This window comes from Mustela putorius, unplaced genomic scaffold (assembly GCF_011764305.1).
Source record: "Mustela putorius furo isolate JIRA1106 unplaced genomic scaffold, ASM1176430v1.1 tig00003972_pilon_pilon_pilon, whole genome shotgun sequence".
Taxonomy (NCBI): Eukaryota; Metazoa; Chordata; class Mammalia; order Carnivora; family Mustelidae; genus Mustela; species Mustela putorius.
Window position 1 is genome coordinate 6,588,356 of NW_025422115.1, and position 26,777 is coordinate 6,615,132.

The 26,777-nt window shown below is 53.8% G+C and overlaps 1 protein-coding gene across 5 annotated transcripts in view; it reads left to right on the top strand.

The window, feature by feature from the left end:
• LRRK1 (leucine rich repeat kinase 1) overlaps positions 1-26,263 on the top strand; it is a 123,259-nt gene extending 96,996 nt beyond the window's left edge. For all 5 annotated transcript variants that reach the window (XM_045070739.1, XM_045070741.1, XM_045070740.1 and 2 more), the window contains 13 exons: positions 513-676; positions 1,915-2,054; positions 4,051-4,300; positions 6,424-6,590; positions 8,488-8,685; positions 9,724-10,001; positions 11,890-12,084; positions 12,619-12,770; positions 17,938-18,055; positions 19,104-19,220; positions 21,708-22,558; positions 22,914-23,015; positions 24,889-26,263. In XM_045070739.1, the coding sequence (XP_044926674.1) occupies positions 513-676; positions 1,915-2,054; positions 4,051-4,300; positions 6,424-6,590; positions 8,488-8,685; positions 9,724-10,001; positions 11,890-12,084; positions 12,619-12,770; positions 17,938-18,055; positions 19,104-19,220; positions 21,708-22,558; positions 22,914-23,015; positions 24,889-25,066 (2,910 nt within the window). In that variant the 3' untranslated portion in view covers positions 25,067-26,263. The remainder of the gene's footprint in view (positions 1-512; positions 677-1,914; positions 2,055-4,050; positions 4,301-6,423; positions 6,591-8,487; positions 8,686-9,723; positions 10,002-11,889; positions 12,085-12,618; positions 12,771-17,937; positions 18,056-19,103; positions 19,221-21,707; positions 22,559-22,913; positions 23,016-24,888) is intronic.
• Positions 26,264-26,777: the final 514 nt, after the last annotated feature.

Genomic DNA, 26,777 nt, shown 5'->3' on the forward strand with positions numbered 1-26,777 from the left:
TGAGTTTTTTAGTGTCCTGGGGAAGTGAAGTTTTTGAAAGCATCCAAAATGAGAAATTTAGAAAATTAGAAATACAAAAGTAGAAAATACGGCTTCGGCTGTTTTCCAAAACATATACGTAGACAGAAAAAAAATCCTGGAATAAAAGACACCAAAATCTCTCTGCTTAGTGTTAAGTTGTTTGGGGGCCTTTGTTTTTGTTTTTTGCACGTTTTCCTGTATTTTCTACATTTTTCTAACATGAATTTTTGCTTGTCAAATCAGGGAGGGAAAAGGTTTGAAAAAGAAGAGCCTATTATCAGTCCTTTGGGAAAATTGTGCTCCCAGAGTGTTGTGGGGACCCCTCCAGATCGTGCAGTGTTTAATTTGGCAACGGGACGTGCGGTGCGGGAGGAGGGACGGGGATGACGGGCGTCATTCATCACGATGGGACCAGGCTGGCCTCTTCAGAGCTCTGCCCAGCACCGGCGAGGAGGCTGGAATGCGTAAGCAGGGTCTTTTCTCTCCTTCAGCTCTTCGAAAACAGGAAGAATACTAAAAGCAGACACAGGAAAGTCACCATCTATAGTTTTACAGGAAGCCAGAGAAATCGCTGCAGCACATTCAGAGTGAAAAGAAATCAGACCATCTATTGGCAGGAAGGGCTCCTGGTCACTTTTGACGGGGGCTACCTCAGGTAGGAATGGTCCGAAACGTGCCTGACTGGGTCACCATGGTGCCGTGGGAGAAGCCCCCCGCAGCGGCCTCCTCCAGGGGACCGTCTGCTTCGTGTCCAAAGTTCTTTCCCAAGAGCGGCTTATCATGGCAGCCTGCTAGAAAGAGGAGACCCTCCCCAGCAGCAGCTGTCCCAACCTCCCCCATCTCCTCACCCCTCCTTCTCTCCCCTGGCAGGACAGGAAAGGTGAAGGGAGGTATGGTGACCACAGCCCAGGACTTGAGGGAAGTGGGTAGCCCCTGAGCTCTGGGGTAAGAGATGCCGGCAACCCCGTGCTCACTTAGGGGACACCTTCAGGAGCCTTGCTGCCATCTGGCCCTGTCCCCTGGTCCTAAGCGATGATGGCCCAAAGGACACCATTGACCCCCAACGTGACATAACAAGATACATAACTTAGCTCCCTTTTCCTGGTTTCTTTCCATTTTTGAGAGACAGAAAGACAAAGCCAGCTCGAGAGGTTTGATAAATGACTTTGAATCAGCTTTAATAAACACACAAGATGGTTCCGTATTTACACTGAGTTTTTCAAAATATTCTTCAGCTCCATGAGAAGGGAGGGAGAAAGGATCTTCTCTTGAGCCTGACTTGAACCTTTCTCGGTGGCTGGTGCTTTCATATAGATGTTCCCAGGGGCGCCTGAATGGCTTAGTCGTTGGGCATCTGCCTTCAGCCCAGGTCATGATCCCAGGATCCTGGGGTCAAGCCCCCTGTGCGTTAGGCTCCCTGCTCAGCGGGAAGCCTGCGTCTCCCTTTCCCACTGGTGATGCTCCCTCTCCCCCTGTCTCTGTCTCTGTCAAATAAATAAATAAAATCTTTCAAAAACTTTTTTAAAAAATGGATGTTCCTACTTAAAGCTCACAGCCGCCACCTGGCAAATGAGTGTCTTGTAGTTTAGAGAAGGTGAGAACCTTCCCCAAGTTCACTCCTAGGGGTCGATCCCTGCCTGAACATACGTTCCTGCAAAGTCCCCGTGATGTCTGCGTCACTGGACTGGGAAGTGGTGGGGCGACAAGGCAGGGTCACACACACAAGTACACAAACACAGGGGTCCCCCTGACTGTCCTGCCTGGGCACAGGTTCCTGGGGTCAGGGTAGGGGTAAGGTGTTCCCTGGGGTTCGGGTCTCAGCCTGGAGGCAAGGAGATCATCCCAGGGCCCTCCACGGCGAGATCACAGTGGGCTCTCCCTTTTGGGTTGCAGCGTGGAATCATCAGATGTGAACTGGAAAAAGAAGAAAAGCGGAGGAATAAAAATCATTTGCCAGTCAGAAGTGAGGGACTTCTCCGCCATGGCGTTTATCACAGACCATGTCAACTCCCTGATCGATCAGTGGTTTCCTGGTAAGAGAACATTCTGGAACCAAGTCTTTGTTCAGTTAATATTTCTTTACAAATCAGGGTGGGACTCATTCTGCGGGGAGCAGAAGTCTCACTGGGACTCAGCCCATGGAAACCAGAGAGGGCCTAATGACCCTTTGGCAGAATCCTGATCCCTGGTGGAGCCCGGCTGTGACATGGGTTTGGGCACTCTGGGGAAGATGTGGGCCCAGACCCCACAGGGCGTGTGCAGGCCTTGGCTTCCTGGCATCCCACAGTGTTTGGGAAGACAGACAGGCCTGGGTGCCCTGCCTGGTCCAAGGAGACCCTCAATGGATGCTTCACACAAGTCCTATATACAGACAGGACGGTGCTGAAATCTGGGGGGACCCAATGGATGGGGCGGGAAGGCCAGGGAGCCACACCTGTCAAGGACCTCCATTTTCCTTTCCTGCCAGCTCCCACCCCCAAATCCCAGAGGTGACCAACCACCACATGGTCCTTTGATCCACTTCTTCATTGACAATCCACCCAAAGAAAATACTGTTTGAAGTGAAGCTTCTGAGGCCCCCTGTTTGTTTTGCTATCAGAATAGAGACAAACCGGTGGGGTGTCCTGCAGGAGGAGGCTGCATGGGGCAGACCTGGCAACCTCTTCCCCACGAGACCCCAGCCTCTGAAGGCTGGCGTGCAACAGAGTGGAGAATGGGTTTGGACGCCAAGACCTGCTTGGCCAGTGCCCTCACCTCTCTGAGCTGGCGTGTCTCCTGCCGCCATCGCTGTATCCCAGGCCAGCCTCAGGAGAGGAGCATGGCAGGCCATGCTTCGGAGGCTTGGTCTGGACCCTGGGGCCTAGGGGCCTTCCAGGGCTGATGGAAAAGCTGACCTATAAGGAAAAAAGCTTAAAAAGGGGCCCATGAGGGACACCTGGGTGACTCAGTCAGTTAAGCATCTGACTCTTGGTTTTGACTGGGGTCATGATCTCGGGGTCCTGGGATCGAGCCCCATGTCAGGCTCCGTGCTCAGCGGGGAGTCTGCTTGCAATTCTTTCTCCCCTTCCCCCCTTCTCTCTCCCTCTCTAAAATATATAAATAAGTCTTTTTAAAAAATGAAAGAAAGAAAGGGGCCCAAGAAAAGGCATTTGGTGTGTGACTTGTGGCAGTTTGGGTGTCCTTGGTCATCCAAGGAAGCCTCTAGACCCATATGAGCCTCCCTGGGCTTTTGGGATGCCCCGCCAACCAGTGACACCCCCCCCACACACACAGCTGGTCCTGGGGGAGATTTGACAGCTGGGTGGGGGAGGGGCATTCCATTATCACCTGTGACAGGGCTGCTCAGGAGACAGCACCACAAGCCAGTGGGCAGGGTGTGTTACAACCAGGCCTGCAGATATAAGATGTGCCCAGAAGGTTCTAGAAGTGCCCCCTCCAACCCTGCACAAGGCAGGCCATCAGTTCTCCCTGAGGTGCCTTGGAGGCTACTTCTTTGCACCTCCTTTCGGAGTGCGGAAAAGCTGTGTGTCTCCTGCCCCGGGGACCCCAGGTAAAATGACGGGGTTCTGTCTGTTATAATTTGTACTCATTTCTCCCCTGCATTGCCCTTCTAGGAGGGATCATAGTAATTGCAAGCCTTATGTTTCTAATTTTAAGAATGGCTCCTTATTGGTTGTGGTTCAGTTGCCGGAACGTGGCATAGCTCAGACACAGCCCGCGGCATCCTGTCGGGGCCCAGCTGTGCAGGGGGGATCCCCGACCTCTCAGCCCCCACTAGCCAGCCTGCTGAGGGTCTGGACCACCCACTGTCTTGTCCAGTACATCCCTGACCTTTCCCGATGCTGGGCTTTCAGGATCTGGCTCTCCAAAAAAGAACCCAAGGACACAGTCATGGTTCAGCCACTCCCTAGGTCCAGGCAGGGTCACCCAGATCCCCTCCTATGAAAAGCCCACCCAACCAGGACACTGCTTGGGGACCCACCTGTGGCCGCCTTCATGTAAACCGTTTCCTGCTTTGTCTGCACTTAGCCCTGACAGCCACAGAGAGTGACGGGACCCCGCTCATGGAACAGTATGTCCCCTGCCCGGTGTGTGAGACCTCCTGGGCCCAGCACACGGACCCGAGTGAGAAGGCGGAGGGCGTCCAATACTTTGACATGGAAGACTGCGTGCTCACGGCCATTGAGCAGGACTTCATCTCCTGCCCCAGACACCCCGACCTGTCCGTGCCTCTCCAGGAGCTGGTCCCCGAGCTGTTTATGACTGACTTCCCGGCCAGGTAAGGCCACAGCACTGCTCCCCTGACCCCTACTCTCCTGCCAGCTCTAGGAAAAGAAGGAAAATTCTCCTTGGCCTTTGAGAAGGAGGCACTTCCAGACTTACAGCCTCGCTTTCCTTTCTTGGCAAATGCTGACTTCTACCGGCTGCCCCGAGGCTGGGCGTTTGGGTCCCCTACCTCTCTGTTCCTGCAGTTAAGTCGACCTATAACCTCAGATAATTACTTCAGAGAGAAGGCTGGAGAAATAGAAAAGGCTTTTTGGTCCTACCCAACAGGAAAGGGTCACAAAATCCAAGTGCTGGGTCAGAGAGGGGCTGTTCTATAGTCGTGGAAACTGGAAGCTATGACTCAGTCTCTCAGTCTCAATATCCAATAATTGGATATTGGCGGTGACCCACTATTTTGCAATTATGAAGTCCTGTTGTTGCCTTAGTCAAAAGATGGCTATACCTGGCTTCTTTAAAGAAAAGTAAACTTTTGGGTGGTGGGGCTAAGAATATTTATATTCTCATTTTTCCAAATTGCCCCTATCCTGGAGAATCCATGTGCAGCAGTCTGAAATAGGGCAGGATATGGGTCGGTCTATCGAATTAAGAAATTGCTTCCTACATTGGATGATGTCACCCCATAACCCTTTCCAGGTGCCCTAGTTACCTCGCTGGTCGACATGATAATTCTGCAAAACGAGCTCCCTTTACTCCTAGAACCCTAACGTGAGGGTTATCTTTTCTTGGAGACCATATCCAGAGTTGTATAGAAGCATGGATCAGGTTTTGGGGGGCGCCCAATGGGGCAGCCCCAAATGTTAGGATTTTCATTTATTTGTGAACCTTGTTGGGTTTTATGCCCACACTGACTCTGGGCTGGGGCGTTTACTGTATGTGATCAGGAAAGCCTGCTGGGTTTGGATCGAATGGCAGGCATAGCCTGGTCCTTCACTGAAGGTACTTGGCGGCTAGTTGAAAAGCCCAACAATGTGGACGGGATTCCCAGCCCAGCAGAGGCTCCCTGGAAATTTGAGCTGGGGCCCAGCCCTGGCGCTGAGGCATCGCACCCTCCACACCAGGAGTTTGGGCGAGTCGGGGTTGGGAGAAGGGTTACCAGGCATCCGGGAGGCCCTGTCTGGTGGCCCCGAGTTTACAGGAGTCCTAACAGAATGCCCCGAGGGGATTCCCCAGCATTGCTGCTGCTCCCCACAGACCCACATGGCCCGTGCAGGCAGTTTTGTGGGGAGGGCACTCGGAGAAGAGCCTGGCTTCTCTGCGGCACACCCCCTCCCCGCCCCGAACTGCCTGGTGGGCTCGGCCTGTGCAGCCAGGATAGCTCCAGGGGGGACACCTGGCTTAGGCAGCCTGTGAGGGACCCAGACAGACTTCAGCAGAGCAGGGCAAGGCCCCAAAGTCGGAGGACCTCTGGGCTGCCTCCCCGTCCCTCCCTGCCTCCCAGCATCCCTCTCTCTCTCTCTCTCTCTCTCTCTCTCTCTCTTCCTCCCTTCCAGGAGTGACTTACAGTCTTCCCAAAAGCCCAGAAGGAATCTCCCCTTTACCTAGAATTAGAACACACCGACTAGGGGAGGCTAAACTCCCTGCCCTTGGGTGAAACCCTAGCCAGCGACTGCACACAGAGCTCGTGCCCCTCAGAAGCCCTCCGTGGCCACTTACATCATGCTCCGCTTAATAAAAAAAAAAGAAATAAGGAAACGATCAACCTAGCAGTGAATAAATGTATTTTGTCTGATGGGTGTTAGCCCTCAAAGCCCAGAATCTTTGGGAAGAAAACACCCAAAGAATTTTCTTTCCATGTGGGCCACTCTGCAAGATATCCCCCTGTGTTGTCCCCCTGTGCCACCAGCACACCTACGAGGCAGTTTCCATTACGAGCCCACTTGATGCAGGAGACCTAGGCTTGCTGAGGCTACGTAACCTGCCCGCGGCCATGGCTTATCCCGGTTCTGACCCCATGGGTGGCTTTGAACTATGACTCCCTGTTGAGGGAGAAATGACCAAGGCTGTCCTTCCATCCACCCATCTCGGGGCCGCCCCCGCCTCAGTAGGCCCCTCTAGGGGGTGGTAAGGGACCAGCTGGGGAGGTGCGGTCTGACCCGCGTGCTGTGCTTCCGGCAGACTCTTCCTGGAGAACAGCAAGCTGGAGCACAGCGAGGACGACAGCAGTGTCCTGGGCCAGGGTGGGAGCGGCACGGTCATCTACCGGGCCCGGTACCAAGGCCAGCCTGTGGCGGTGAAACGGTTCCAGATCAAGAAATTCAAGAACTTGGCCAACGCCCCAGCGGGTAAACAGAGCCCCATGTCGTTTCTCACGAGACCCGTGCTCCCTCGGTCCAAACTTGCTGCCACCTTGGGGACACTGGAGGAGGAGGGTGGGCGAGGCTGGCGGAGGTCCCTGGGCAGCCGACCTGCCTTGCTCCTGGCAGGATGTGGGACATGCCTAAAGGTCGGGCTGAGCCATACTTGGAAATTGGGAGATTATTTTCTCGTCTAGAGGCAAGACCCCAAGAGCATGAGCCATCCTTAAGGTTTCCATCGGCTCTGCAGCTGGCACAGGCCTGGCACGTGGTGGGTACACACTCAGATGTCAGGTGGACCCTCATCCTGTAGGACCCCTCTCAGCCATGTCCACTAAAGGAGGGAAGGTGGGAGGCCAGGTCCGGGTGAATGGATGGGGAAGCCAGCGTGGGACGGCTTCTCCGCCACCCGCAAGAGGGAGGAAACCATCTCTTGCTTTGGTACATCCAGGCCCAGACTCTGTGTGCAGCTCAGAGATGTCCTCTACCTAGAGCAACCCATCCCCACTCTACACCCGGCTGGTGCGGGTACTGGGTGACCCCCTCACTCCCATCCAGCAGGATATCACGTGTCTTGCCCCACCCCCGCCCGGCTCAGCATGTTCATCCTTACGATCATTCAGGTCATTTACACGCTTGGTAGGACAATCAGAATCAGAGCAATTAAAAAAAAAAAAAAAAGATCAGAAAGGAAGAGACCTATTGTTACTATAGGAAGAGAATGACTTCCTGCACTGAAAAATTCCAGAGAGTCTGCTGACAAATGTGAGAGCCAGTAAGAGCTTCCCAGAGTTGCCAGACCTGAGCTCAACCTCAGAATTCCGCAGCGTTCCCATGGACGGCGAAGGCAGCAATAAAGCGTAGAGTGTGGAGGGATAAATAATGTATATCGTTCAGTTCTCGTTTAAATCCTAGCGAGCATGTGCGTGCCTGTGTGTATGTGAGAGAGAGAAGGAGGTCTCACTCACTGAGTCTAAATGCGTATAAAATGGCAAAATCCCCCAGAACAGCTGAGAGTCCTAGAGAGGGAGACAAAGGGAAGAGACCTGCCCAGCAGGATCCCTGATTTCGAGATTGAACGTAGAGGAGGTACAGATGGGGATGCAGGAGGACAAGGAAGGCCTGGTCGAGCCCAGGGCCAGCCAAAGACCAGTGGGTGGCATCTTGCCGACCCCCCCCCTTGGGGGGAAGAGGGGGACCCCTTGGGCAGCCACCTTCCAGTGGTTACAGCACAGACTGGAAATTGGCGACTCCTGCCAATAGATGTTGCTCCTCTGGCCTGAGATGACGTGTCACAGGCCCACGGCGGCCCCGGGTCTCTCTCTGGCTGAGGAGAGAAAGCTGGCTCTTTCTTGCCTTTGGAGGTCCAGGCTACCAGCGGGGAGTCAGGTGGGCCCGCCCTCAGCATCCCTGTGGGTGAGCAGCCGGGGCCCTGGTTACCTGCCCATCCTGGGGCTTGAGCCAGGCTCTAGGTGACACTCAGGGAGGCAGAACCAGAATAAGTCACTGCTGTGACCCTCCAGGGGTCCTCCCTCCCCAGCAGGGGGGTGGGGTGAGGGCTCCGAGAGTGACAGGATGGCAGGGACACACGCAGGTGGGGGGCAGGAACCGCCCACTGTGTTGGGATGAGTTTAGCACCTGAGGAGGAAGGGGCCCCGTACCAGCCTGAATGCCTCAGGAACACCACCGCTGGGGCCGAATTCTAGGGCACAGTTTCCCACCTCTGATGTGTCAGTGCCTTAAAATGTGAGTGCTGCCGCCTCAGCCCCTCCGGTCCCCGGTCCCCGCGGGGCCGCTCTGAGTGTGGCAGGACCCCCCCTCCCCCCACCGAGTGGCCCTCGAGGGGCTCCCCGGACATCCCTGACGGCCGCGCCCTCCCTCGCAGACACCATGCTGCGGCACCTGCGGGCCACCGACGCCATGAAGAACTTCTCGGAGTTCCGGCAGGAGGCCAGCATGCTGCACGCCCTGCAGCACCCCTGTATCGTGTCTCTCATCGGCATCAGCATCCACCCGCTCTGCTTCGCCCTGGAGCTTGCCCCGCTCGGCAGCCTCAACACTGTGCTGTCGGAGAATGCCAAAGGTACCAGTTGTGCTCCGGAACATTCCCTGGGCATTGCCTGGGGCCCGGCCAGATACAGCCCCCCCTGCCCCCGCCGTGGGAGTTTGGCAGCCCAGACCCCAGGGAAGCTGGATCCCCGGGGGTTCCCCCCTACTGCCCGGCCTGGCTGTCGGGGGCAGAGCACTGACTTCCTGTGGGCCAAGAAAGGCACTTCCCCGGGTCTATACCCTGAGTGGTGGTGTTGTTGGTGAGGCTGGAGAAGCTTATGGTTTAGAGTCAGAGGGAACCCCATTCCAAATCGCGGTTCTCTGCTGTAATCCTGTAAGTGCCTCGTGTGCTGGCCTGTAAAAGGAGGGTGATAATAGTCCCACTAAGGGGGGGGGTGCAGTTGAGGGTCTCAAACGAGGCAGCCTAGGGTAGCCTGAGCTGCCCACATGCCCACCAGCCACACAAAGCTCTCCTTTCTCCAGAACGCACAACGCATGTCCATCATCACTCAAAACCAACAAAAAAACAAAACAAAACACACACACACACAAAAAAAAACCAAAAAACTGGGGTCATTTTTTTTTTTTAATGAAATTTTACAGTAATTTTCCTCAGGACATGAATAGGGAACTAAGTTCCAAAGAGCGGACTGAAGGAGAGAGGTTGTGGTCTCGTGACTCAGGCAGAAGAAACACAATTAAACTCAAATCATGTCTCCCTCAGCGGAGGAGAACTTTTTTTAAATGAAACTCTTACTCCCACAGTCCACCCCTTGATCATAGCACGAGCTTGGCCTGCGATGAACTCTAGGAATTTTGAATCCTTGCCCTTTTCGTTAAAAACACCGACAATTCCAGGCATGAAGTACCATGTATGACGCTGTAGAAATAAGCATCTCTCTCCTAAATACCGTTTTATTTCAGAAGGTCCTTCTCTGTCTCCGTGGGCCTCCAGCATGGAGAATGAGAAGTGTCCATAGGACATAAAGTATCTGGGGAGAGAGAAGGTGAGGAAAGACTGTTGTAATGGTAGCTTGGTTTTTTGTTTTTTTTTGTTTTTTTCTTTGCAAAGATTCTTCCTTTATGCCCCTGGGACACATGCTTACCCAGAAAATAGCCTACCAGATTGCGTCCGGCCTAGCCTACCTGCACAAGAAAAATATCATCTTCTGTGACCTGAAGTCGGACAACATTCTGGTCTGGTCTCTGGATGTCAAGGAGCACATCAACATCAAGCTGTCGGACTATGGGATCTCACGACAGTCATTTCACGAGGGTGCCCTTGGCGTGGAGGGCACCCCTGGCTACCAGGCCCCAGAGATCAGGCCTCGCATCGTGTATGACGAGAAGGTACCCACACCCTGGCTCACTGCCGGCCCCCAGGCCTCTGGGAGGCCAGCCAGGCAGAACTTACGGCAGCCTCTGAGCTCTGTTTCCCCAGGCACAGTACCCTCCCTCTCCCGTGCTTCACCAGGGGGCTCTGGCTTGGACCAGAAAGGCACAGAGGTCTGTGCCCACTAGGAATGTCAAGGTTAACTTCTCCTTAGTTTCAGGACCAGTGAAGTCTCTCACCTCTGAAGTCGCTAACCTTGACTCAGAGACATAGTCAAGGTGAGTCCAGGACAGAAATGGGTCTGGATTTGGCTCCCAGCTCTGCTGTTTAGACATATACAGTGGGGACAGTGGACCAGCCTCGTGGGTGCTCATATGGAACAGTCAGAAGAAGGACGGCAAAGGCTCCTGGCCCATAGGTGCTGTCCCCAAGGCGTTGCCCAAGGTCAGTGCTAAGGCAGCATCACCAAAGCCAGGAGAAGAGAGTGAATTCTAACAGGACAGGCATGGTCTCCCCGAGCCACTGCCTGGCCAGCCTCAGCCAAGATGTTAGCTGAAGGTTTACTTTCTTCCCTGAAAGCCACTTAGTAGCGGCAGGCACAGAGACAACTTAGACCCATGTTCTAGCTAGTGTCAGCCCTGGTTCCTCAGTCCCGCAGCACTGAAACTCCCCTGGTCTACAGTCTTTCATTATTTGGTGATTTATAGATGAGTCATTGCCTGATTGCTTCAGGAATGACCTAAACAGGCCTGTAGTCCCCATGCTGTATGTTACATCCCCACGATATTTTATAACTGGATGTTTGTACCTTTTGGCCACCTTGGAATAAAAAAAGGAGAAAAGAATGACCTTAGTGGGGCACCTGCGGGGCTAAGTTGGTTAACTGTCCAACTCTTGGTTTCGGCTCAGGTCACGATCTCAGGGTCACGAGATTGAGCCCCACTGAGCTTGGGATCGCTTTCTCCCTCTCCCTCTGCCTCTCCTCCATCCTTCTAAAAAAAGGAATGACCTTAGCATGTGTGGGTTAACTCATCACCTGTGGCTATTAACCAAAATAGAAAAGGCAAATCACAGTGATAAAAATAAGAGCTTCTTAAGTGGCAGGTGACACAGACCAGACACCTCGAAACCAAGATTATAACAGGAACCTTCACACTGAAAACTCTCAGGTCCACCTCAGCCATCCTCCTGCTAAAACATTATCTACCTCTTGGCCCTCACGGAGGCCTAAACTAACTTCTTCTTTTGGGGCCCTTTAAGGATATTAAACTTAGAGAAGTCAACATTTAGTGATTTAGGAGATATTCCCCCTTTATGATTTGCATACACTGTCCTTCTGGTGCCAGGCACATTTAGCTGAGGGTCCGTGTTCTCTTGCCTTTTCTTGATTCTCAAGGATGAGAACCTGAGGGCTAGCAGGGTCCCCGTGTGTGTTTATTGGATGGTTGGATGAGTGGATGGGTGGATGGTTGGATGGAAGGAAGGAAGTATGGGAGGATGGATAGGTAAGTGGGCAGAAGAACAGATCACCAGGTGGATGAATGGGTAGACAGGAATATAGATAGATAAATACACCGAAGGATAGGCCGTCGGATGGATGGATGGATGGATGGATGGATGGATGGATGGATGGATGGTTGGATAATGGATGAAAAAAAGAAAAGGAAGGAAGGAGGGAAGGATTGGAAAATGGATGGCTAAAGGGACAAAATGATGGTCAAATGGTTGGTTGGAGGTTTGGACAGGTGGGGAGTGAGGGATGCATTGATGGATGAATAGATGACTGTGTCCCTTTGGGCAGGATCCCTGGTCCGATTGGTCTTCTGCTCCCTCCGTCTCAGGGCCAGCTTATGAAAGCTGCTGGGCCCAGGCCGGGGACCTGACTTGGCTTGCCTCTTTGCCCAGGTAGACATGTTCTCCTATGGAATGGTGCTCTACGAGTTGTTGTCGGGACAACGGCCAGCGCTGGGCCACCACCAGCTTCAGATTGCCAAGAAGCTGTCCAAGGGCATCCGTCCTATCCTGGGGCAGCCGGAGGAAGTCCAGTTCCATCGGCTCCAGGCACTCATGATGGAGTGCTGGGACACGAAGCCTGAGAAGGTACCTGATGGCCTGGGGGCTGGGGGCCTGGCCGCTCCTGCTCCTGTGGTGGTGGAGGCTCTGGATGTCCAGAGCCCACATGTATGTCTACTTGCCCATCCTTCACTAAGGGTCTAGAACAAATGGGGCAACCCTTGTCTGCAGGAGTCATAATATTTTAAAGCTTAGCTGTTTGGGGCAAAAGGCCAGGGGGTTCAAGGTTAAATAAAATGATTTATCAAATTAGACAGTATGGATTTGATGTATTGGGGAGTAAGTAAGGTCTGAGGAAAATTCTCCACAAGATAGCATGTCTGTGGGCATGGGGCTCGGAATATCGAGTTTAAGCTGACGGGACCACCTAAGTTCAAGTTCCCATAGAGAGTGAGGACCCAGGCCACCAGACGCTCTGGCACCTGGAGTTGTCTTGGCTTCTTCTGAACAGTTTCTCATCCTTCCTCCCTTGTTCAAGACCATCGGTTTCATGGGAAGGGTAGGCATCCATCTGGCCACAAGCGACCCTTGTTCACGGCTCCGGTGGCCTCTCTCCCTCAGCGACCCCTGGCCCTGTCGGTGGTGAGCCAGATGAAGGACCCAACCTTTGCCACATTCATGTACCAGCTACCCTGTGGGAAGCAGACGTCCTTCTTCTCCTCCCAAGGCCAGGAGTACATGGTGGTGTTCTGGGACGGGAAAGAGGAGTCCAGGTAATGTCCCGAGGCTGGCCGCGCCCTGCTAGTATTGGAGGAGGGGGGGGACTGTGGAATTGGGGAGCAGTCAGGGATGACCATGCTGAGAGGACTCTAGTGGACAGCTGGTTGAAAGCCTGGTGGAGTTCGCTCCAGAGAGAAAACTGAGTCCCCGCAAAGAGAAAGGCCTGTAGGCGTTCGCGGTTGAGAGGGGCAAAGAGAAGGGGTGCGTGGGGTCAACAGAGGCCTTAGATCTTGTACTTGTTTTTTTCCTTCTTCATTCCCATCCCCTATTTCACCCACCTCCCATCCCCCTCCCCTCTGGCAACCCCCAGTTTGTTCTCTGTGTTTAGGAGTCTGTTTCTGTTTTATTTTTTCTTTTGTTTTTTAGATTCCACGTGTAATTGAAATCATATGGTGTTTGTCTTTCTCTGACGTATTTCACTTAGCATAATGCCTCCAGGTCCAGCCGTGTTGTTGCAAAGGCCAAGATGTCATTCTTTTTTATGGCTGAGTAATATTCCGTGTGTGTGTGTGTGTGTGTGTGTGTATACACCACATCTTTATCCATGCATCTGTGGATGGATGCTTAGGTTGCTTCCATATTTGGCTACTGTAAAAAATGTTGCAGTGAACAGGGATGCACATATCTTTTTTGTTGTTGTTGTTTTTAATTTATTTGAGAGAGAGCAGAAGCACAAACAGGGCCATGGGGGTGGCAGAGGAAAAGGGGGAGGGAGAAGCAGACTCCCTACAAAGCAGAGAACCCAATGCAGGGCTCGATCCCAGAACCCTGGGATCATGACCTGAGCTGAAGGCAAAGGCTTTAACCCACTGAGCCACCCAGGTGCCCCTTCTGCTCATTTTTTAATCCAATTACTTGTTTTCTTGGTGCTAAATTGTATAAACTCTTTATATATTTTGGGTGTTAACCCCTTATCAGATTTATCATTTGCAAATATCTCCCATCCAGTAGCTTGCCCTTCCGTTTTGCTGATGGTTTCCTTCACTGTGCCAAAGCTTTTTAGTTCGCTGTGGTCCCAGTTTATTTTTGCTTTTGTTGCCCTTGATTCAGGAGACAGATCCAAAAAATATTGCTTAGCTTGATGTCCTAGGGTTTACTGCCTCTGTTTTCTTTTAGAAGTTTTATGGTTTCTGGGGCACTTAGGTGGCTCAGTGGGTTAAGCCTCTGCCTTCGGCTTAAGTCATGGTCCCAGGGTCCTGGAATTGAGCCCTCCATCGGGCTCTCTGCTCAGCAGGACCCTGCTTCCTCCTCTCTCTCTCTGCCTGCCTCTCTGCCTACCTGTGATCTCTGTCTGTCAAATAAATAAATAAATTTTTTTTTTTTTTTAAAAAAAGAACTTTTATGGTTTCAGGTCCACCTTTTAGGTCTTCGAGTTTATTTTGTGTATTGTGTAAGAAAGTGGCCCAGTTTCATTCTTTTGCATATGGCTGTCAAATTCTGATTGAACAACACTGATTGAAGAAACTGTCTTTCCACCCATTGTGTATTCTTGCCTCCTTTGTTGTGGAGGAACTGACCACATAAGTATGGGTTTATTTCTGGGCTCTCTGTTCTGTTCTGTTGATCTATGTGTGTTTTGGGGCCCATACCATTCCATTTTGATTACTCCGGCTTTGTCATTAATGGTTCAAAACCAGGGATTGTGATACTCCCAGCTTTAGTCTTCTGTCTCAAGATTTCTTTGGCTTTTCCAGTCTTTTGTGGCCTCCATACAAATTTTAAGATTATGTGTTCTCATTCTATGAAAAATGCTGATGCTCTTTTGATAGGGAGAGCGTTGAATCTGTAGATGACTTTGGGTAGTATGGATGTTTGAATAATAGTGACTCAACCAGTCCATAAACATGTGTCCTTTTATTTATGTCCTCTTCAGTTTGTTTTATCAATGTCTTTCACCTCCTGGATCAACGGTATTCCTAGGTACTTTATTCTTTTTGGTGCAACTGTAAATGGAATCATTTTCTTAACTTTTCTTTCTGCTAGTGTGCAGAAACATGACAGATTCCTGTATGTTGATTTTGTACCCCACGTCTTTACCCCGGTCACCTATTAGTTGTAATAGTTCTCCCATCCTGGGAGGACTTTGTTTTAAGATGGGTGCTATCTGCAGCTCGATGGCAGAAGGAGCAAATGATGCTGGGGGTCAGGGAGAAAGGACAGTGACTGGGGTGGGGTTGTCGAGTAGCGAGAGGGGCAGGGGACCCAGAGCCAAGCAGGACTGGTGCCCTTACATAAGCCATTTGTGGGCCTTCCCTTCTAGTCACATCTTTTTCTCAGTGAAGTGACAGGAAGGATGAAGCATCGGGATAGGTTTTGAATATTCGAGAAGACCACAGCGTGTGACGTGAACAGGGGCACATGAGACCAGGGTGGTGACGGCAGCCCTGAGGCCCTCCGGGGGTTGGAGGTCATATGTTGGAGATAAGGCTCATCCACAGGGTTATGTGCCCCCAGCATGCTTTGCTGCCCCCAGATGGCAAGCTGGGCAACAGTTGGTTTTAAGCAGAGTTGGGTTTTTGGCAGGAGGGAGAGAAGGACATGAGCAGTGCAGGTATTTTCAAAAGGGTCATGATAGAGATGAATCATAAAATAATGGGGCCATAAAATGGATAAGGAATAATGGAAAGTACCAGAGAGTCCTAGATCTTAGCAGAGAGTAAACAAAACCAAAAACCCTGTGATGTTATGGTAGTGGGTGGAATGTTCTGGAAAACTCAGGGGTAGAGGTCAGAAAATAGATCCTTGACACTGAGTGGGTGGGAGGGTTGCAAATATTAGCAAAGACGGGATCGACATGCAACTTTGGGAGAGGGTGGCTGGGGTAAGCTGAGAATGAGATCACTGGGAAACGAACAGGAGGTCACAGGACCAAGATGCCAAGTATTGGAAAGATCAGCTTTGTAGTCTCCAAAACCCACCATCTGGTGTGAGATCCTCCAGTCCTGGTCAGGGTATGAGGTGTTTCCCACCCCCTCGTGGGACATCTTCAGAGTCACAAGAGCATTTCATGGCCTGAATCGTCTTCTAAGCCTCATGGAAAACATAGGCGGGTGTCACAGTCGAATAATGCTTAGATAAAGTGGAGCTTGAGACACGAGGAGATAAATGGAAGAACTTTGCCATTTTCCCAAGATCCGTCCAGGTGACGTTTACACCACGATGAATGCCGTGGGGACTGAGCACCCTGACATAAGACATGGTGTAAGAAACCATGCCCTAAAGAAATATGTATATTGGTGCATGTGCATATTTACTTGTTTTTACTAATATTTATATATGCAAATATATATTTTTTCAGTAATTACATCGCCGGGCATCACACATTGTGATATTTGGCATGTAAAGTATGAAAGATAGATTAAATTTAAAAAAAAAAACAGTACTTCTGAATTTAAATTTTTGGATTCATATAGATTTTATCTTTATGAAAAATAAACTCGTGTTTCCTGGCCCTGCCCATTGATAAGGCCTACCAGTAATGACCATTTAGCAATCATGACTCCTGGGACCCAGATGGTGGGTCTAAGCACCCTAGTACTTAGTACTCTAAGTACATAAGGAACCAGGGCTTGTTGGAGAGGTGGCTGACTCCAGGTCTGGGACAGGAAGATGGCCGGAACATCTGACACACCAGAATCAAGGATGCCATCAGATATTCGTGAGGGGAGATTAAAGGGATTTAGGAGTCAACCCAGAGAGGTTCCTGCTGGCCAAGGATAGGGCAATTGGCCATTTAGTAAGAAGAATTGCAGTGGGTTGAGACATGTCAAATTTTTTAATTCATGTTTCTAATGCTACTTAATAAAAACAAAAAAAATAGAAACAGACAAACTGGGGTGCCTGGGTAGCTCTAGTCAGTTAAGTGTCCAGTTCTTGATTTCAGCTCAGGTCATGACTTCATGGTCTTTAGATCAAGCCCCACATGGGGCTTCATGTTCAGCAGGGAGTCTGCCTAAAACTCTCTCTCTCTCCCTCTCCCCATGCCCTCCCTCTGCCCATACTCTCTAAATAAATTAAGTCTTAAACAAAAACCCCTCGTTGATGACCATTGGAGGCTCCGACCCATTATTTTGAAAACTAGTATATTCAGAAAGAATCAAGGTTTTATTCTGCCTTTCCTATGTGAATTCTACCCCAGGGTAACAAAAGAGAGAAAAGGAGGAAGTTTCTCTTTTTAGAATTAAAGAAGCTAATACATAAATAAAGAATGCCAGAAATAGAATGTCAGCCTTTTGCAATCTCTATTGAAATAATGGATATAAGGCAGTGATCATTCATGATCACAAAAGGAGTGAGAACAGGACATTCCCAACAGAAACCCACACCCCCACTGAGGAAATGTTCTTGCCTAAAAAAAACCAGAATCTGATCAAGACTCCAGACTTGGGGGAGGGGTGAGACAGATGACACCCAAGGGATGTGGGGACTGCACAGGACACCCCCGGCATCCTCTGCACATAACCTGCCAGAGAAAAAAGAGAAAGGGGAGGGGAAGCCAGTCTATAGACTGAGAGACATAAATGTGCAAAAGATGTGTGTGACCTTGGTCAATAACTTCAGTCTCCACTTCAGACAGTGAGGACACTGGATGCCCAGGAGGAATCGGGGGGAGACAGAAATGCGAGGGGCAGGTCAGTTCCAGTGAGCAAACAGCAGCCCTAATATATGACAGCTTATTAGTTCTCAGAGTACTCGTGTTGGGGGATGTGTTTTGAGGACCCCCCAGCTTACTCTGACATGCACCCATCTGTCTTTAGCCTTGATTTTGTCTGCTCTGATATGGAGCAGCTCTCCTGTTCCTGGGTTGTAGCAGATATGGCCAGCGGGAAGGGTGAGTGGCTTTGATGGAAATGCGGCCACTTGTGCCCCTTCTTCACACCGGGGGGCAACTTCTCAGACCCTCCAACATCACAGACAGAAGAGAGCCTTTCTTCCCATTGGGAATGCCCTCCCACGGCCCAAACATTCAAGCAAGGGAAGCAGAATCCACCTGCACCCAGTGCAGTGAACGGTCCTCGATTCTCTCAGAACGTGGCCAAATTCAACCCTGGGTTGGAGGGGCTGGAGGAGGCAGCTGACGTCCTCCCCCAAGGCTGCTCAGGCCAAGCCAAGAGAAGGGAGGCCACTGTGCACTGACCCCACAATTGTCCCCGATTCTAGGAACTACACGGTGGTGAACACGGAGAAGGGCCTTATGGAAGTACAGCGGATGAGCTGTGCGGGAATGAAGCTGAGCTGCCAGCTCAAGGTCCAGAACTCTCTGTGGACGGCCACTGAGGTAAGTGCCCCCACACAGGGCTCTCATCCAGCTAGGCAACACAGGGTGCAGTCCATGCCGCGTTTTTTTTGGGGGGGGGGATTTAGCAAAGAGGAACACAGGATGCCTAGGTAGGTGGGATTACCAGATAACCCCAGCCTGCACGTGTGAGACCCCCAGAGCAGTGCCAGCGGCCCTGAGAAGAAGCAGAAGCGCAGTGTGTCCCCAAAGGTATCGACCGACCTTGTCCCTGCTTGTGACCTGGACTCAGTCGAGAGAAGTCTCAGGTGCGGGATCCCCGCGAAAGAACTCCATTAGGCTGGTGAAGTCACTGGGTTTCTCAGAGCACTGCAGGGGCTCCCCAGCCAGTCCTCCACTCAGCCCTAAAGGCATTTTGCCTTCACATCAAGGAAGTCAGCCGAAGGCCTTGGGAGCTGTCTTCTGAGAAATCCAGAGGGACGGGCCCCAGAGAATGCCTGGACTCTCCAGAGCTGTGTGGGGCGTGGTGAGGGGGCGTGGTGAGGGGCATGTTGATGGGGCGTGGCATTCGTGCCTCCTGCCCCGCCTCTCAGAGGACAGACACACGGAACAGACCGAGCTCTGACAGCAGGTTAGGCTGTGGGCCCCCCCCGCGCCCCCCCCCCGGGCCTATGGGCAGCCCGGAGGCGCTCTAATTCCCTTTCGGGCTCACACACACTTCCCTCCACCTGCCGTGAGATGTCACGGGAAAGGTGAGGAACAGCGCAGTCAGGCAGTCCCACTTTGGCCAGGAATGCAGAGATGCAGAGACACACACACAGGCACTCAGGGGAAATAAAGTCTGGGCCCCAAGTCCCTGTGGTGGTTTTCTCCAGGTAACAGGGTAGGGGCAATTCTGTGTTTCTTCTTTAAACTCGTGTCATTTTCAAGATCCCTACAAAGCACAGGAAGATGCAACCAGCCAACCAGAAAGGTCCGGTCAAGGTTGCTTCCTAAGGCACAAAGGGGTTCCCAAGGCAAAAGGGACCCTGAGAGAAAATGGCAGGCATGTTCCCGCTGGGGTCTTACGTTGGCTTGTCTGCCTCTATAGGACCAGAAGATCTACATCTATAGCCTCAAGGGCATGTGCCCCTTAAACACACCCCAGCAGGCTTTGGACACCCCGGCGGTCGTCACCTGCTTGTTGGCAGTGCCTGTTATTAAAAAGGTGAGGTCGGGCGGGGGGAGGTGGATGCCCTTCTGTTGGGGCGTCCCCCCTCGGCTTGGGTGTGGGGGTATGAGAAGCGGGAGCAAAGCCAGTTCCTCTTGGACCACCGAGCCCGGGGTCAGGTCCCAGTCAGCCTCAGAGAGACAGACCATCATGAGTGCCTTTTCAGGAGCCTGTGGAACTCACAGAGCAGAACTCGGGGGCTGAGGGGAAAGCTTGCATTTCACTTGCAAATGCCACAGTCCCAGATTCAGGTGAAGCGCTTTTGGGGTACAGATGGTATAAATAGCCGTTGCATGTGTGCCCTTCCCCTTCGGGTAGCAGTGGACATGTGCCGGCAGCCCTGCCCACACCCCTGGGGAGCAGCAGGCTCCATGTACCTCTGGAGTGCCCACGGTCAGCCCTAGACCTTGGGTCCCTCTTTGTCCTTGATCTTCTAGCCCCCACCTCTCTGAAATAGAGCCCCAGGTGGTCAATCCCCACAGCCTGGGTCTCCGGCCCCTCTGCAGGTGGATGAGCCTCCCCGCCCATCCAGCACCGCGCTCTGGGGTGACCCTTCTTGCTAGGAATGCACCTCTGCCACACCACCTTTTATTCAGTTCTCAAGGTCAGGGGCCACCGAGCCTGCTCTGAGAAGCTGCCCCAGTCCTTCAGTGGTGCCGTCTGGCTTCTCAGGCCTCCGAACCCAGGCACTGCTCTTCTGCCTTTGCCCCCTGCCCCGCCGCCCCGTCCCCTGCTGGTTCTCCCTGCTCCTCGTCAACGCTCAGGGTGTCATTATCAGTGGTGTTTGGTTAAAACATGTTGGCTGTCATCATCCAATTTCAGGATAAGAAGAGGTTGAAAAGGGTTCTTTGAGCATAACATCCTCCAAGCTCTGGACCTGTGCACTTGGGTAAATGTGAGAGCATTATTATGACTTCTTAACAGTCGTGAAGTAGATATGCTCTTTGCCCAACTACAGTCTATTTCTTTAAAAAAAAAAAATTAAAAAGTCTGAAATGAACCCTAGAATCATTTACAACCGTGCCCCATGGGCAAGGCTGGGCAGCTCGGGACCCCGTCTGCCCAGAGCCCAGGAGGACATGGCACAAAGCGTTATTTAAGGCCACTGCTGGCCAGAGCCCCCGAACCAGGGCACCACCACCCGCACGACCAAGGGGAATAAAGCGGGCTCTGTGCGGAGCCTCCTTGTCAGCATGCCTGCGCCTCGGAGGCCGTGCTGCCCCGCGGCCACGACGGCAGGCCCCTGCATTCTTGCACGCGCACATTCACACCCAGCCGGACCGTGGGGCTCACCGCCCGGACTGGGGCCCAGAGCTGGGATTCAGATAGAGACGCTGCTCCTATTTGCTTTGGCTGCCTTCTTCCCGAAATTTCTGAGGATGGATTTTGATAAATGTTCTTAGGACTCATTGACCTTGCTGTTGTGCTCTCGTTCCCTTGGACAGTCTGGCCTCCCCAGTTCCCAGGTAGCTCCAGGTCCCAGAAAGGGGACTTTCTATTGCCCACCCGTGCTGGCACGAAGCCTGGGTCCCTGCTCTGTGGTGGCTTCGGCTTTGTTCTCCTGAATTCCTCCCTTCCACCCAGCCCTTGCCAGGCATCCGGGCTCTGCAGCTGCCCTCTGTGCTCGGCTCCACAGAGATGCTTCAGGAAGGCCAGCATCCAGCACTGTCCCTGCACCTTTGCCTATAGAAGATGGCACGCTTCACTGTGAGGGTGGAGGGCAACCCCAGGACCCTAGCGTGGCCATCTGGGCATTTCAGAATAGGTGTGGGAAGTGGGGGGGAGGGGTGTAGACACAGGGTCCGAGAAGTGCCTCCATGAGAGGGTTGAGCTGGAAGCGATTTCTTCAAGGGTAGGCTCAGCTGCACACATCATCTGCTGGGGCAGAACGCCAGGTGGATTCACAGAGATGGTTGAGACTCAGCCCTTCCATGTGGCAGGCCCACACCGAGGACGCAGTGGCGGGCACGCCAAGCCTGCTGCCATGGAGTCCCCGTCTGGTGGGGCAGCCGGCAGGAGGTCGCAAGCACGCCCACATGCTGACCATGACTGCTGTCACATCGTTAACAAGCGGAGCTCATGGGAAGGAGGGAACCACGTCCTGCCTCTGAAGGAGGCCCGTGTGACCCGAGGCAGAAGGCAGCCCCCTCCCACTCACACTGCCGGAAGCCAGCCTGCAGACCCCTTGATTCAGGGCCCTTGATTCAGGGCACACCCGCCCTTCCCCTATGTGCCAGGGGCCACACTCTTCCCCTGCACACTCCTCTCCTGCTCCTGGCAGGGAGGGCGGGTGTGGCTCTTCTGGGCCAGAGTTGCACCTGCTCTGGGAGCATGCCCAGAAGCTCCTGCTGGCGGCCCCCTGCCTTTCTGGGTACATCACTCCTCTGAGGGTGCTGGGGTCAGTGCAAAGAGGAGTTTTGTGCCCACTCTGCTTCTCTCCCGGCCTGCGGGAGGCTCACGGGCAGTCCTGTCTTCTCCCCGCAGAACTCCTACCTGGTGCTCGCAGGCCTGGATGACGGGCTTGTGGCGGTGTTTCCTGTGGTGCGGGGCGCCCCGGACAGCAGCTGCTCCTACCTGTGCTCACACACGGCCAACAGGTCCAAGTTCAGCATCCCAGATGAAGACACGCGGCAGAACCCCTACCCTGTGAAGGCCATGGAGGTGGTCAACAGCGGTTCCGAGGTCTGGTACAGCAACGGGCCAGGCCTGCTGGTCATCGACTGTGCAGCCCTGGAGATCAGCAGGAGGCTGGAGCCCTACTCGGCCCCTTCGGTGGTCACCTCGGTCGTGTGCAGCTCCGAGTGCCGTGGGGAGGAGGTCGTCTGGTGCCTGGATGACAGGGCCAACTCACTGGTGATGTACCACGCGGCCACCTACCAGCTGTGTGCCTGGTACTTCTGTGGGGACCCCAGCCCACTCAGAGACATGTTTCCAGTGCGCCCCCTGGGTCCAGAGTCCCCAGGCAGCCACGCAGCTGGCTCCAAAGAGCCCAAGGGGGACTCCATCGCGGACGTGAGCATCATGTACAGCGAGGAGCTAGGCACACAGATCCTGACGCACCAGGACTCGCTGACTGACTACTGCTCCATGTCCTCCTACTCCTCATCCTCTCCCCACCGGGCCCCCGCGTCCTCCTCCAGCCTGCCCTGCTCCCCGGCCAGCTCTTCCAGTGTGCCTTTCTCCACCGACTGTGAGGACTCTGACCGGCTGAACGAGCCCGCCGTGAGCTCCGACAGGTCCGAGCACGACCTGACGCCCGTGGACGGGGACGCCTTCAGCCAGCACCTGCAGGCCGTGAGGATCCTGGCCGTGAAAGACGTCATCTGGGTCCCCAGGTACGTTTCCCCGCGAGCGGGGCAGCACTCCCATACTGCCCACGGGAGCTTGCCGAGGCCACCATGCTCCCTGTGTTCTGGAGCCTCGAGGGGTCTCTTTAGGAAACCTGAGAAGGGCCCCCATGAGTGCTCATCTGCCCCCCGGGGACCGCCAGGCAGAGCCCCGATCTGCAGCGATTCGGTTTCCCGCTGGGAAAGGCCTCCTGGGCCTGGCCGCGGCGCCCTCGCGGTAACCCAATCCGTTCTCACAGAGACGGCGCATTTGTTGCCTCGCCTCTGTGCACGCTGGCTCCATTTCCCCCCGAGAGCACGGCCCTGGACAAAACGCTTCCCCTTCTCGGGTTTGGTTTCGCAGGCGCGGCGGCGATGTCATTGTCATCGGCCTGGAGAAGGACGCCGGGGGCCAGCGGGGCCGCGTCCTCGCTGTCTTAAAAGCCCGGGAGCTGAGTCCGCATGGGTAAGCCTGAAGATGCCTCCTTTAGGCTCCCCAGCTGTGGTGCGGGGAATCAGGGCCCCTCTGCCAGCACCCCTACACCCTCAGCGGCTTCTCACCTTTCTGTCCTCCACCAATAAATGCCACGGTGGCCAGAAGGCAGAGAAGGAACAAGTTGAGGTCCTCCAGGCAGCTCCTCGGAGCTCAGCAAATACTAGCTGAACTGGGCATCACGGGTCATGGGTCCACAGATCATGGCTGGCTGTTTCTGGGGTTCCCAGTGCACCTGCAGATTGAGGGTCCTGCCTGGGGTCTATATGTCCAGGGCTGGAGTTCAGCTGCCATTGAAACGGGGAGCTGACTGATTCACTGTCCTTCCCACCAAGTAGGAGGGCCCTTTCTGGGGTCTCCGCCTGCCCAGACAGCCCCTAGGGGAGGCACAGACCTGGCACACACCATCCCTCCCTGTGCCCGAGCCCAGGCTCTGCCATGGCTCCATACCCATCTGTCGGGAGGCCCTACCAGGAGGCAGACCAGACTCCACTGAGAAGGTTGTTCTGGGGCAAGACAGCCTATCTGGATACAGTGTGCGTGGCTATGGGCATGGGAGGCTGGCACTGGCCAGTATCCCCAGAGTCCCCTGCCAGCCGGCAGTATGCACACCTCACTTTGTCTACTGAGTCCCATCCTGAGAACCTCCTTGATGGAGAAATGTCATGTGGCCTGTTTGCCCCAGAGCAGGATAATGGTGAAAGAGGAAACATTTGTGACAGGTCCCTTTCCTTGCCCGAAAGCACGGGGCATCCTCAAGGACCCACCAGATCCACTGACGCCTGGTCTGCCAGTGATTCCAGAAGCAAGATCTGGGATGTGTTGTGTGTGTGTGTGTGTGTGTGTGTGCGTGCGTGTGTGTGAGTGTGTGTGTGTTGAGTCCCAGCTGAGTTTGTGGGTGAAGTAGTGACCACATCACAGGTCAGGGGGGTTGGGGGGCTTCTGGGGAAGCAGGCATGTCTGTAGAGCCCAGGCCTGGGGATCTCACCTTGCCCATCACTAGTGTCCCAAAGTTTTTCACGGGTGGTGTTTTCCTGTGCAGCCCCCAAAGACGGGTTTACTCTCTGTAGGGAGAAAGCAGTCCAGGCAGCTAGCTAACATTGAGGGCCATAGCCTGATCCCACCAGCTTTTTGCCATGCATCTGAGACATTGATTCTCTCGGGAGATAACTAGTGAATTCCTGCGGCGTGCAGGGCCCTGAGGTGGCCAGAGGCCCTGCATGTGATACCAGTTTGCACGCTGGCCACAGGGCAAGGCAGTGAGCGCTGGGACATGGGCTTCCCGGTCTGGCTGAGACCCAGCAGGAAACCTGTGGTGTGTGCACAGATCGGCAAAACAATCCACAGCCTCCAAAAACAAATGCGTATAGTTAGGGCATGTTGGCACGGGTTTCCGTCGGTTATACCACCCTGGATTTCCTAAGCACCGAGAACTTAGCATAGGAGGAAGAGCTGGGCCTGAGCTGACAGCAAGGAGAACCAAGTCAGTGCTTCAAATCCGTTAGTGTCCGCTGACAAGCAGCAGTCGGAGGTGATGGTGCTTTCTGGAAACTTGGGGGTCTGGGTCCACTGACAGAGGCTACCTGCTGTCTGTGGAGTGAGTCCCTTGCAGAAGGTCCCCATGCACACGAAGGAATGCCCTAGGCTCTTCTTTAGTTAGGAAGCCTCCGCACATGGGCTGGACCCCCCAGGGGAAGCCGGTGCAGCAGAGCACAGCCTGCCACCGGGCTAGGATGTCCAGATGCCCCCCCTCAGCCAGGCTCCCAAGAAATTGCACACTGAGGGTCCTGGCCCCAACCAAGTGGGGACCCCTGTAGATTTTCTCAGACCCCTCCTTTCTCTGTAGGGTGCTTGTGGACGCAGCCGTGGTGGCAAAGGACACAGTCGTGTGTGGCTTCAAGAATGAAAACACAGAGTGGTGCCTCGCTGTCTGGAGGGGCTGGGGCACCAGGGAGTTTGACATTTTCTACCAGTCCTATGAGGAGCTGGGCAGGCTGGAGGCTTGCACGCGGAAGAGGAGGTGATTCCTATGGAATGACAGTCGTGAAGACCTGGCTGCCCTGGACCACCCCTGCCTGCCGCCTGCTGCCCCCTGAGGACCCAGAAGACCCTGAAACATTTGCTGCTAGAAGTGCCGAGAAGTCACCACCTTGGCTGTGGTCTCGGGGGCTCCCTGGTTCTCCAGGGCAGAGCTAGCTGCCTACCTCCATTCTCCCATTATGGGTTTTGCAACCCAAGAGAAGACGGTGGGGCCTGGTTGGGAGTAACTGCCCCTGTCTCTTCCCTGGAAGTCCAGGAGCAGGGGAGGGGGGCCACGCTCCGGCCTGGGTCACACAAAGCGGGGCTGGGTCTTCCCGGTCCCTCCCCAGGTCTCAGATGGAATTACACTAGACGCTCTCAGCTGGGGAGCAGTTTGGGGCAGGGGCGGGAGGGTGCCGTGACCCCTGCCCCTTCCCCCAGTGGTCTCCAGGCTCTCAGCCCATTTCACAAGTCCCTGGGGCCCTGGGGCCCTGCTTGGGCAAGCAGAGATCAGATGTCTCCTGCTCAGGAAAGTCTCTGTGTGAGAAGCCCTCAGAAGGACGTCAGGGAGGAGCACTCCCAATCTGGGGGATGAATGAGTTCATTTAAGTGACACAGCCAGAAAGCCAAGAGCTCGTGCAGGGACCGGAGCACCCACTCGGCCTCTACATTCTTCTGCTGACAAAAGGCCGGGGAAACTCGATCAGCAGGACTTAAGAAAGGGCCGTGTGTTTATAGCTTCGTAAAGTAAACTCGGACGCAGCTGGAGCACAAGCCCTGTTTGTTTGCACGTCATAATCTTGTTTATCACTTTAACAAATTAAGTAATAGCTCGGTGGTTAGGCCCTGGTTGTAAAATCACCTCGTACGGGGCTTCCACCAAATCAGGCGTTGGCTCAGCATTGACGGGGCTCACGGACAGCGAAGTCCAAGGAGCGAAATGGTTAATGAGGGATTTATGGGTCTGAGAGCCACCGTTTGTATAAATTAATGCACACACAGGTGCCCACGGATCACTTGGCTCCTGAAAGTAATCATCTGAGACCACTGGACCCAGAACGGTGGTGTGAACGTGAGCTCATCCCCTGGTTCAAGTTGTTGACCTTCTTCTAAAATTAAGTTATGCAGATCAAACTTAAGATTGGCTGGGATATGTGGACAAAGGTGGCTCCTTTTATTTGAAAATAAACCGGTTCTCTTGAGAATGATGTCAGCCTCTGTCTATAGAGCGTGTTGGAAGGACCCAGGCCCGCTTGCTGCTGGGGTGGAATGATCAGAACACCCCCACCGGCGCACAGCTGTCCCCATCCAAGCAGCCCCATAGCAGCCCCCCACACCCCCAGTGCACAGCTGTCCCCATCCAAGCAGCCCCATAGCGGCCCCCCACACCCCCAGTGCACAGCTGTCCCCATGCAAGCAGCCCCATCACAGCTTCTGTGAGCAGAGACAGCTGCTGCATCAGCCTCAGCCCACCCACTTCCTTTCGCTGCTGGCCGGGCATCGAGTCCAATGGGGACTGCAGGTCTATGCCTCCCACCTACGTCACCACCACATCCTGCTGCAGTCCCTCAGCTCGGCCTTGGTGCTCATCACTCTCCTTCCCTTGCCATCCCGGCACCCCACAGCTGCCCACTGCTCCCCACATGCAAACCGGGTCCCGTCCTTCCCCCGCTCCCATTCCACGCTCTACCACTTGCAGCCAGACTGCCAGGCCAA